Source organism: Oncorhynchus tshawytscha, unplaced genomic scaffold (assembly GCF_018296145.1).
Source record: "Oncorhynchus tshawytscha isolate Ot180627B unplaced genomic scaffold, Otsh_v2.0 Un_contig_1314_pilon_pilon, whole genome shotgun sequence".
NCBI classification, from domain to species: Eukaryota; Metazoa; Chordata; class Actinopteri; order Salmoniformes; family Salmonidae; genus Oncorhynchus; species Oncorhynchus tshawytscha.
The window spans coordinates 179114-190314 of record NW_024609613.1 but is presented as its reverse complement, the minus strand read 5'-3'; the positions used below and the strand labels follow the sequence as shown (position 1 = coordinate 190314).

At 44.3% G+C, this 11201-nt stretch overlaps 2 protein-coding genes across 2 annotated transcripts; one reads left to right on the top strand and one right to left on the bottom strand.

Moving 5' to 3' along the window:
* Window positions 1–34: 34 nt before the first annotated feature.
* LOC112239811 (5-azacytidine-induced protein 2) lies at window positions 35–5421 on the bottom strand. The gene is made up of 4 exons (XM_042316271.1): window positions 5197–5421; window positions 2383–2618; window positions 562–678; window positions 35–70 (listed from the first exon to the last, which is right to left on the bottom strand). The coding sequence occupies exons 2-4, from the start codon at window positions 2605–2607 to the stop codon at window positions 35–37; spliced, it is 378 nt and encodes a 125-aa protein (XP_042172205.1). The 5' UTR covers window positions 2608–2618; window positions 5197–5421.
* A 70-nt stretch (window positions 5422–5491) lies between these two features.
* LOC121845270 (zinc finger CW-type PWWP domain protein 2-like) lies at window positions 5492–10974 on the top strand. The gene is made up of 6 exons (XM_042316274.1): window positions 5492–5794; window positions 6121–6472; window positions 7412–7574; window positions 8791–8917; window positions 9574–9656; window positions 9848–10974. The coding sequence occupies exons 2-6, from the start codon at window positions 6159–6161 to the stop codon at window positions 9974–9976; spliced, it is 816 nt and encodes a 271-aa protein (XP_042172208.1). The 5' UTR covers window positions 5492–5794; window positions 6121–6158; the 3' UTR covers window positions 9977–10974.
* Window positions 10975–11201: the final 227 nt, after the last annotated feature.

Sequence of the window (11201 nt, the reverse complement as noted above, 5' to 3'; positions counted from 1 at the left end):
TCCATCTCTTTGGCTGAGGTTAGCTGCATCAAGTTCAGGAGTTCCTCTCAGACTCACTCTTCTCCCTCTTCTAGAGAAACACAGTTAAAGAAAAGAGAGATATGTTGAAGAGTAAAAGATGAAGAGTCAGTGAAGGAGAGACAATTACAAAGAGACAGGATAAAGACAGGAAGAGATACTGACCAGCTGGACCCAGTGGACTGTCCACACCAGCTGGACCCAGTGGACTGTCCACACCAGCTGGACCCAGTGGACTGTCCACACCAGCTGGACCCAGTGGACTGTCCACACCAGCTGGACCCAGTGGACTGTCCACACCAGCTGGACCCAGTGGACTGTCCACACCAGCTGGGACTGTCCAACCAGCTGGACAGTGGACTGTCCACACCAGCTGGACCCAGTGGACTGTCCACACCAGCTGGACCCAGTGGACTGTCCACACCAGCTGGACCCAGCTGGACCGTCCACACCAGCTGGACCCAGCTGGACCGTCCACACCAGCTGGACCGTCCACACCAGCTGGACCGTCCACACCAGCTGGACCTAGTGGACTGTACATACCAGTTTATTAAGCTCCAGCTGCAGGTCCTCCTTCTCCATGTAGATGCCACGGTAGGCACTGAAGGCCTTGTTGACGTACTGGGGTCCTTCAGGGGAAGGAGCTTCAGGCCTGAACAGCTACAGGTTACAACCACACATCAGTTACAACACACAGCTACAGAGTACAACACACAGCTACAGGGTACAACACACAGCTACAGGTTACAACCACACATCAGTTACAACACACAGCTACAGGGTACAACACACAGCCACAGGTTAAAACGCACAGCCACAGGTTAAAACGCACAGCCACAGGTTAAAACCACAGCCACAGGTTAAAACGCACAGCCACAGGTTAAAACGCACAGCCACAGGTTAAAACGCACAGCCACAGGGTCAAAACGCACAGCCACAGGGTCAAAACGCACAGCCACAGGGTCAAAACGCACAGCCACAGGGTCAAACGCACAGCCACAGGGTCAAACGCACAGCCACAGGGTCAAACGCACAGCCACAGGGTCAAACGCACAGCCACAGGGTCAAACGCACAGCCACAGGGTCAAACACACAGCCACAGGGTCAAACACACAGCTACAGGGTCAAACACACAGCTACAGGTTACAACACACAGCTACAACACACAGCTACAACACACAGCTACAGGGTACAACACACAGCTACAGGTTAAAACACACAGCTACAGGTTAAAACACACAGCTACAGGTTAAAACACACATCAGTTACAACAGCTACAGGGTAAAACACACAGCTACAGGTTAAAACACACAGCTACAGGTTAAAACACACAGCTACAGGTTAAAACACACAGCTACAGGTTAAAACACACAGCTACAGGTTAAAACACACAGCTCAGTTACAACACACAGCTACAGGGTACAACACACAGCTACAGGTTACAACACACAGCTACAGGTTACAACACACAGCTACAGGTTACAAAACAGACAGCTACAGGTTACAAAACACAGCTACAGGGTACAACAGACAGCCACAGGGTACAACAGACAGCCACAGGGTACAACACACAGCCACAGGGTACAACACACAGCCACAGGGTAAAACACACAGCCACAGGGTAAAACACACAGCCACAGGGTAAAACACACAGCCACAGGGTAAAACACACAGCCACAGGGTAAAACACACAGCCACAGGGTAAAACACACAGCCACAGGGTAAAACACACAGCCACAGGGTAAAACACACAGCCACAGGGTAAAACACACAGCCACAGGGTAAAACACACAGCCACAGGGTAAAACACACAGCCACAGGGTAAAACACACAGCCACAGGGTAAAACACACAGCCACAGGGTAAAACACACAGCCACAGGGTAAAACACACAGCCACAGGGTACAACACACAGCCACAGACAACGCACAGCTACAGGGTACAACGCACAGCTACAGGGTACAACGCACAGCTACAGGGTACAACGCACAGCTACAACACACAGCTACAGGGTCAAACGCACAGCTACAGGGTACAACACACAGCTACAGGGTACAACACACAGCTACAGGGTACAACACACAGCTGTTGAATCTCATGATGCAAGCCTCTCCATGAACAGGATTACCTCAACACATTGATAAGTGACAATGTTTTTTTACTGTACGAACAACCCATGACAATTGAGCTAGATGTACTTTGACCATTTGAGGTTTTATCTGTTCCCCAAAAAATAAATCAATGTCCCTATCAGGATAATAAAGTTGTATTTTACTGCTACTGCTGAGAACTTACTGTATCAAGATATGCATGTATGAAGTGGTTACTGTTGTGTCTTAATGAAGCCCCACCCCTCATCCTGTACCTTATCTTCCAGTTGTTTGACTCTCTTCCTCAGCAGTGTGTTCTCTCTCTCCGTGTCTCTCAGCCTCTTCTTGATGTCCTCGTATGCTGTGACCAAGGCAAAGTGGGAGGCTACGGACTCATCCCCGGCACACACGGACACGGGGCTCTCCCCTGCTCCACCGTACGCCGTCTCATGCTTCAGAATGCAGATATCATCCTCCACTGCCTCCATGCCAAGCTCCATGCCAAGCCTAGCTAGTAGAGAACAGAGGTAGACCCGAGGAGTCAATTATACACAACTAAGACAATAATGCCAAGCTCCATGCCAGGCCTAGCTAGTAGAGAGCAGAGGTAGACCCGAGGAGTCAATTATACACAACTAAGACAATAATGCCAAGCTCCATGCCAGGCCTAGCTAGTAGAGAGCAGAGGTAGACCCGAGGAGTCAATTATACACAACTAAGACAATAATGCCAAGCTCCATGCCAGGCCTAGCTAGTAGAGAGCAGAGGTAGACCCGAGGAGTCAATTATACACAACTAAGACAATAATGCCAAGCTCCATGCCAGGCCTAGCTAGTAGAGAGCAGAGGTAGACCCGAGGAGTCAATTATACACAACTAAGACAATAATGCCAAGCTCCATGCCAGGCCTAGCTAGTAGAGAGCAGAGGTAGACCCGAGGAGTCAATTATACACAACTAAGACAATAATGCCAAGCTCCATGCCAGGCCTAGCTAGTAGAGAGCAGAGGTAGACCCGAGGAGTCAATTATACACAACTAAGACAATAATGCCAAGCTCCATGCCAGGCCTAGCTAGTAGAGAGCAGAGGTAGACCCGAGGAGTCAATTATACACAACTAAGACAATAATGCCAAGCTCCATGCCAGGCCTAGCTAGTAGAGAGCAGAGGTAGACCCGAGGAGTCAATTATACACAACTAAGACAATAATGCCAAGCTCCATGCCAGGCCTAGCTAGTAGAGAACAGAGGTAGACCCGAGGAGTCAATTATACACAACTAAGACAATAATGCCAAGCTCCATGCCAGGCCTAGCTAGTAGAGAACAGAGGTAGACCCGAGGAGTCAATTATACACAACTAAGACAATAATGCCAAGCTCCATGCCAGGCCTAGCTAGTAGAGAACAGAGGTAGACCCGAGGAGTCAGTAGTAACATAACTAAGACAAAACAATAGTCATGAGTGTGACATAGAGTTGCATATATTTGGGAACAAATGTATTTATTTCCAGCACACTTTAGAATGACAATCGTTGTGCGCCGTGCTACAAATCCAGGATTGAGATTCTAGCGATGAGTTGACCTCACTGTTTGAAAATGCAGAGAAAATATAAAAAATATATAGGAGGAGCAGGTTGAACACCTCTCTCTTTCTTATCTGAGCCATAACAAGCTGTTGGGCTTGGCTGTGTGTGCAAGACACCACGATAACCTGCTCTGCATTGGGCTTGACTGCGTGTGCAAGACACCAAGATAACCTGCTCTGCATTGGGCTTGGCTGTGTGTGCAAGACACCAAGATAACCTGCTCTGCATTGGGCTTGGCTGTGTGTGCAAGACACCAAGATAACCTGCTCTGCATTGGGCTTGGCTGTGTGTGCAAGTCACCACGATAACCTGCTCTGCATTGGGCTTGACTGCGTGTGCAAGTCACCACGATAACCTGCTCTGCATTGGGCTTGACTGCGTGTGCAAGTCACCACGATAACCTGCTCTGCATTGGGCTTGACTGCGTGTGCAAGACACCACGATAACCTGCTCTGCATTGGGCTTGACTGCGTGTGCAAGACACCACGATAACCAGCTCTGCATTGGGCTTGGCTGTGTGTGCAAGACACCACGATAACCAGCTCTGCATTGGGCTTGGCTGTGTGTGCAAGACACCACGATAACCTGCTCTGCATTGGGCTTGGCTGTGTGTGCAAGACACCACGATAACCTGCTCTGCATTGGGCTTGACTGCGTGTGCAAGACACCACGATAACCTGCTCTGCATTGGGCTTGACTGCGTGTGCAAGACACCACGATAACCTGCTCTGCATTGGGCTTGACTGCGTGTGCAAGACACCACGATAACCTGCTCTGCATTGGGCTTGACTGCGTGTGCAAGACACCAAGATAACCTGCTCTGCATTGGGCTTGACTGCGTGTGCAAGACACCACGATAACCAGCTCTGCATTGGGCTTGACTGCGTGTGCAAGACACCAAGATAACCTGCTCTGCATTGGGCTTGACTGCGTGTGCAAGACACCACGATAACCAGCTCTGGGACACAACATCGTGAGTCTGTGTATTGGTTGGATTCCCAATACACAGACTCCTGATGTTGTGTCCCGATGTTACACGATAACGGAAGTGAGAGTTAAGGAACTGTTGCGTCAAAGAGAAACCAAAACCAGCGTTGTATGTCATGACACTTGTTGAAATTAATCTATCTATTACTGAAACGACTAGTTAAAGCCATAATCAATTATTATCGGTTAAAAACAATTCGTAAATATATCAGGTTGTCATAAAATAAACACGTCCCTTTCCACCACACCAGGAAAAAAATCAAAACATCAGCATTTCGAAGGACGTTAGCATACCTAGCTACCGTTAGCAACTCTGGACAGGCCATTATTCGATATGGATCAACCCAAACTAAAGACTGATGTGTTATCTATCGTGCTAAATTGCTAATCTAGACCGTACAACTGTGAGACAGTTTTCTATGACAGTCTTATAGCAGTTATCTGGCAGCTAAACGATACAAGAATACGCAGCCAGCTGATGACCAATTGATACTAGCTAGCCGCGTTAGCTTATTTTACCTTTGTTGATGTTGTTTTCGACGATATCACGTTGTGTATCTACCGAGCATGGTTTTAGTACCAATTAACGGGACGACTGTGATGGCAAAAAAATTGATCTCTCTGTTGTAAATCGTTATTTGATATGTTTTCGATATCAAATACATTTGTGATTAAACATGAACCAGGAAACGTCCAACGTCTGGTGAAATGTCACTTCCGGGGTTGATGTGACTTTCAAAATAAAAGGCCCGACGTCATCCTCGACTTAAAAATTAAAAAAAAACCTATGAATCTGGTTGTGTAGCTAGATATACGACTCGGATGAACACTATAATATTTGAAAAGCTTCCAAACTATGGGTTAGAGATTATAGAAACAATATCGTGTTTATTCATACTATTTTTTTATGACATGAACAGCATTTCTGGTCTCGGGTTTCTTCTGACCGCTCCCCTGCAAAGTTCGACAATCGATTATTTTAGCCTTTTGCCGGGTAGCTAGCAAAATGCTAAATTGGCGAGCTGGCTAGCTAAATTCGCTAGTAGTAGTGATGCACATTTAGCGATTCAATCTGTGTAAGGTTAAATACATTTATTCGGAGATAGCTAGCCAGTCAGTAAGTTACCTATTAATATATTTTTGAAACGACTTGAACGAAGAGGGACGTTAGCTAGGCGCTAATAAGAATGATTATTTTTCCATCCAAAGCTAGAATGTTGTTAGCCAGCTGGCTAACGTTAGCTACAATCATGACGATCTAAATGTGTGGATCATTAGCAAAGGCCATTCATTCATTGTCTAGCTAGTAGCTCAGTATATTCAAAAATATTTGCTAGCAAGTAGTCTTAGCAAATACATTATAGATCGCTGACACTGATTTATTTTCTCTATGACAATATCAGATGGGCTAGCTAGCCAATATGTTTGTGTTTGCTTGTTTAGGTCAGCCAAGATCGCTCAGTTCAGCTGTAAAACAAAAAATGAGTCTTCTTCCAGACCTGAATGCCAATGAGGATGAAACATCCTACTATGCAGACAAGACCTGGGTCCAGTGCAAGTCTCCCAGATGTCTGAAGTGGAGACTGGTACCAAAGAGTGATGAAACGGTGGCTGAGCTGGACCATGGCAAGTCCTGGCACTGTCATATGAACCCAGACCCTCTGTTCAGCCACTGCAGCGTCCCTCAGGGCCCTTTCCCCAACAACTCCCAGTTCAAGGAACATGGCCTGAAGGTTGTGTACTCCGGGCTGCCTGTCGGGAGCCTGGTGCTGGTGAAAGCATGTAACTGGCCATGGTACGGGATGGTTGGCAGTCAGTGCTTATGTGCCCGTTTCCAGGACTCAGATCAAGGCCTGAAAGGGCTTTTTAGTCCAGAAGTAGGTTTAATCTAGTTCCATGAAAACAGGCACGAACCCTAGGCCTAAATATCTGTTTAGTCCAGAAGTAGGTTTAATCTAGTTCCATGAAAACAGGCACTAACCCTAGGCCTAAATATCTGTTTAGTCCAGAAGTAGGTTTAATCTAGTTCCATGAAAACAGGCACTAACCCTAGGCCTGAAAGGGCTTTTTAGTCCAGAAGTAGGTTTAATATAGTTCCATGAAAACAAGGCATGAACCCTAGGCCTGAAAGGGCTTTTTTAGTCCAGAAGTAGGTTTAATATAGTTCCATGAAAACAGGCACGAACCCTAGGCCTAAATATCTGTTTAGTCCAGAACTAGGTTTAATCTAGTTCCATGAAAACAGGCACTAACCCTAGGCCTAAATATCTGTTTAGTCCAGAAGTAGGTTTAATATAGTTCCATGAAAACAGGCACGAACCCTAGGCTTAAATATCTGTTTAGTCCAGAAGTAGGTTTAATCTAGTTCCATGAAAACAGGCACTAACCCTAGGCCTAAATATCTTTTTAGTCCAGAAGTAGGTTTAATATAGTTCCATGAAAACAGGCACGAACCCTAGGCCTAAATATCTTTTTAGTCCAGAAGTAGGTTTAATCTAGTTCCATGAAAACAGGCACTAAGCCTAAATATCTTTTTAGTCCAGAAGTAGGTTTAATATAGTTCCATGAAAACAGGCACTAAACCTAGGCCTAAATATCTTTTTAGTCCAGAAATAGGTTTCATCTAGTTCCATGAAAACCGTCCCTTAGCTACTACAGTTAGTTCTATTGAATTCATCCATACCAGTGTTAGACCGTAGATAAAGCGTTAACTAATCATTGCTGCTCTCTCCAGGTGGCCAGCCATTCTATGTCCAGACCCCAACGTGGAGGAGTATGTGAGGCTGGACAGCGAGGGTTATGTGGAGCACTACCATGTTGAGTTCCTGGGGAAACCTCATACCAGATTCTGGGCTGCTGCCAAACATGTAGAACTCTACCACAACTCCTCCACTAAAGTATGTATCTTTTTATTTCTGTGCCAGTTTAATGTTCGTTAGTGAAATAGAGATGAAAGATTCAGTGATATGACGAGACATACTGTCACACTCTGACCATAGTTTGTTTGTTTCTATGTTTTGGTTGGTCGGGGTGTGATATGAGTGGGCATTCTATGTTGTATGTCTAGTTTGTCTGTTTCTATGTTTTGGTTGGTCAGGGTGTGATATGAGTGGGCCTTCTATGTTGTATGTCTAGTTTGTCTGTTTCTATGTTTTAGTTGGTCGGGGTGTGATATGAGTGGGCATTCTATGTTGTATGTCTAGTTTGTCTGTTTCTATGTTTTGGTTGGTCAGGTGTGATATGAGTGGGCATTCTATGTTGTATGTCTAGTTTGTCTGTTTCTATGTTTTGGTTGGTCAGGGTGTGATATGAGTGGGCATTCTATGTTGTATGTCTAGTTTGTCTGTTTCTATGTTTTGGTTGGTCAGGGTGTGATATGAGTGGGCATTCTATGTTGTATGTCTAGTTTGTCTGTTTCTATGTTTTGGTTGGTCAGGGTGTGATATGAGTGGGCATTCTATGTTGTATGTCTAGTTTGTCTGTTTCTATGTTTTGGTTGGTCGGGGTGTGATATGAGTGGGCATTCTATGTTGTATGTCTAGTTTGTCTGTTTCTATGTTTTGGTTGGTCAAGGTGTGATATGAGTGGGCATTCTATGTTGTATGTCTAGTTTGTCTGTTTCTATGTGTTTGGCCTGATATTGTTCTCAGTCAGAGGCAGGTGTTAGTCGTTGTCTCTGATTGGGAACCATATTTAGGTGGCCTGTTTTTGTATTGTGGGGTGTGAGTGATTGTTCCTGTTTCCAGTGTTGGTGGTCACGGTACAGGACTGTTTCGTCTTCGTTCATTTTGGAGGTTTATTGTTTTTTTTTTGTTCGTTGTTCAAGTATTCTATTAAAATGGATAATCGTCACGCTGCATTTTGGTCCTCCTCTCTTTTGCCCGACGAAGAGTGTTACACATACTCTTATCTTGGAGGGAGTTAAAAACATTTTAAACATTTTGCACTGTTTTTTTTCCAGACACAGATTTAGCCTGGTCCTAAAACTAGAATAAAACCTCTCAATGGAGAATCTCTAATAAAAAATTTTTTTATTTTTTTTTAATTCCAAAACTAGGCTTAATCTGTGTTTGAGAAACAAAATAAATACATTTTAAAAAAAATCCGGCATAGCCCAGATACAGGAACCTGCGAGGCGCTATGAGGAAGTCTTATGAGGTGGCGATGGAGGAGGTGGCTAAGGTCAGGGAGATGGGCTGTGAGGAGAGACTGCAGATCAGCCACTTCCAGCCACAGGATTGTGAGTAGACTTACATCGGAATAACTGCATTGATAAGAGTCTCTGAGATACTGTCACCTGACCACTGTCTTTTTTTAACATGGTTAGAGCGTTGGACTAGTAACCGAAAGGTTGCAAGTTCAAACCCCCGAGCTGACAAGGTACAAATCTGTCGTTCTGCCCCTGAACAGGCAGTTAACCCACTGTTCCTAGACCGTCATTGAAAATAAGAATTTGTTCTTAACTGACTTGCCTAGTTAAATAAAGGTAAAAATAAATAAAATATGGTACATTTGTTTTTTAACGACATTCAGGAAGTTTCCAGAATCGGATTCCAATGTTTCATATTTGAAATCGGTTCCATATTTGAAATCAGTTTCATATTTGAAATCAGTTCCATATTTGAAATCGGTTCCATATTTGAAATCGGTTCCATATTTGAAATCGGTTCCATATTTGAAATCGGTTCCATATTTGAAATCGGTTCCATATTTGAAATCTGTTTCATATTTGAAATCGGTTCCATATTTGAAATCGGTTCCATATTTGAAATAGGCAGATAAAATACATTCAGAAATATGGAGATGGTGCCGTGCTGTTGTCCAAATAGTTCTGTGATGATAATGCGTTGATTCTGTGTTGCATGATGTGATCCCCCCCCTATGACTGTGTTCCAGTGTTGAGTCAGGCTCAGAGGTTAATGCATGCTATTGAGAGGATGCTCAGACAATACTCCAACCAGCAGGACAACCATGGCAAGGTAGAGACATTTTAGGTTCTAGTAACTTCTGTATTTTACTAACAATCTCCTGGGTATCCAGTATCCACTGCTATTAGGATGTGTGACACTGCACATACAGCCAATGATTTGACTATTTTCAATGAGATAAAATGACGCTGCAATGTGTTGTATTTCGCTACATGTTATGTGTGTTATTGGTGTTGTGACAGCAGGACCAGAGGATTCGGATGTGGGATGCCGGCATCGAGGAGGACGGAGACACTCTGATCATAGAAGGGTTCAGGTTTGACAGCGCCACCTGTCTGGAGGACCTGATGACTGCAGGAAACAAGAAATAAAGAGATTTTTTATTTTTTTTTAACAAGATATTTCCAGATAGTTTTTCTTCAAGACCTGTTAATCCTTTCCCCTTAAAAGTGCTTTATATTGTATGATATTTATTTGAAATGTTATATTTTTCTAAAATATTTGTTTACTGTGGTCGTTGTTTGAAGAAAATCTACATTGTGGTGACTGGCAGTATGAAGAAGCCTTCAACCTCAGTGTTTCCTGTTTGGCCCGTTTGTTAAATCTTTCTCTGTGTTCATTCATTCTCATGTTGTCATCGTATGTTGTTGTTCCAGTGCAACACGGCTGTATGTTGTTGTTCCAGTGCAACACGGCTGTATGTTGTTGTTCCAGTGCAACACGGCTGTATGTTGTTGTTCCAGTGCAACACGGCTGTATGTTGTTGTTCCAGTGCAACACGGCTGTATGTTGTTGTTCCAGTGCAACACGGCTGTATGTTGTTGTTCCAGTGCAACACGGCTGTATGTTGTTGTTCCAGTGCAACACGGCTGTATGTTGTTGTTCCAGTGCAACACGGCTGTATGTTGTTGTTCCAGTGCAACACGGCTGTATGTTGTTGTTCCAGTGCAACACGGCTGTATGTTGTTGTTCCAGTGCAACACGGCTGTATGTTGTTGTTCCAGTGCAACACGGCTGTATGTTGTTGTTCCAGTGCAACACGGCTGTATGTTGTTGTTCCAGTGCAACACGGCTGTATGTTGTTGTTCCAGTGCAACACGGCTGTATGTTGTTGTTCCAGTGCAACACGGCTGTATGTTGTTGTTCCAGTGCAACACGGCTGTATGTTGTTGTTCCAGTGCAACACGGCTGTATGTTGTTGTTCCAGTGCAACACGGCTGTATGTTGTTGTTCCAGTGCAACACGGCTGTATGTTGTGTTCCTCATGGTGTTTAACGGTCAGCGAATGGAGGAAATAAACGTTGGTATCAGACAAGAAAACCACGGTAGTGCAGCGACAATCACTGCTTAATTGCCTCAGGATAATGTACTGTATATAATGTACAGCAGGATAATGTACTGTATATAGCAGGATAATATGTATATAGCAGGATAATGTACTGTATATAGGGATAATGTACTGTATATAGCAGTATGGTGCAGGATAATGTACTGTATATAGCAGGATAATGTACTGTATATAGCAGGATAATGTACTGTATATAGCAGGATAATGTACTGTATATAGCAGGATAATGTACTGTATATAGCAGGATA

Excerpts from the sequence above, each read along its gene's own strand:
- LOC121845270 (XM_042316274.1), top strand. The coding sequence starts at position 6,159 with ATGAGTCTTCTTCCAGACCTGAATGCCAATGAGGATGAAACATCCTAC. Across the intron at positions 6,473-7,411 it reads AAAGCATGTAACTGGCCATG|GTGGCCAGCCATTCTATGTC; the intron begins GTACGGGATGGT and ends TGCTCTCTCCAG. Across the intron at positions 8,918-9,573 it reads CCACTTCCAGCCACAGGATT|TGTTGAGTCAGGCTCAGAGG; the intron begins GTGAGTAGACTT and ends ACTGTGTTCCAG.
- LOC112239811 (XM_042316271.1), bottom strand. The coding sequence starts at position 2,607 with ATGGAGCTTGGCATGGAGGCAGTGGAGGATGATATCTGCATTCTGAAG. Across the intron at positions 679-2,382 it reads TCAAACAACTGGAAGATAAG|CTGTTCAGGCCTGAAGCTCC; the intron begins GTACAGGATGAG and ends TGTAACCTGTAG. Across the intron at positions 71-561 it reads AGCTGGAGCTTAATAAACTG|AAGAGGGAGAAGAGTGAGTC; the intron begins GTATGTACAGTC and ends GTGTTTCTCTAG.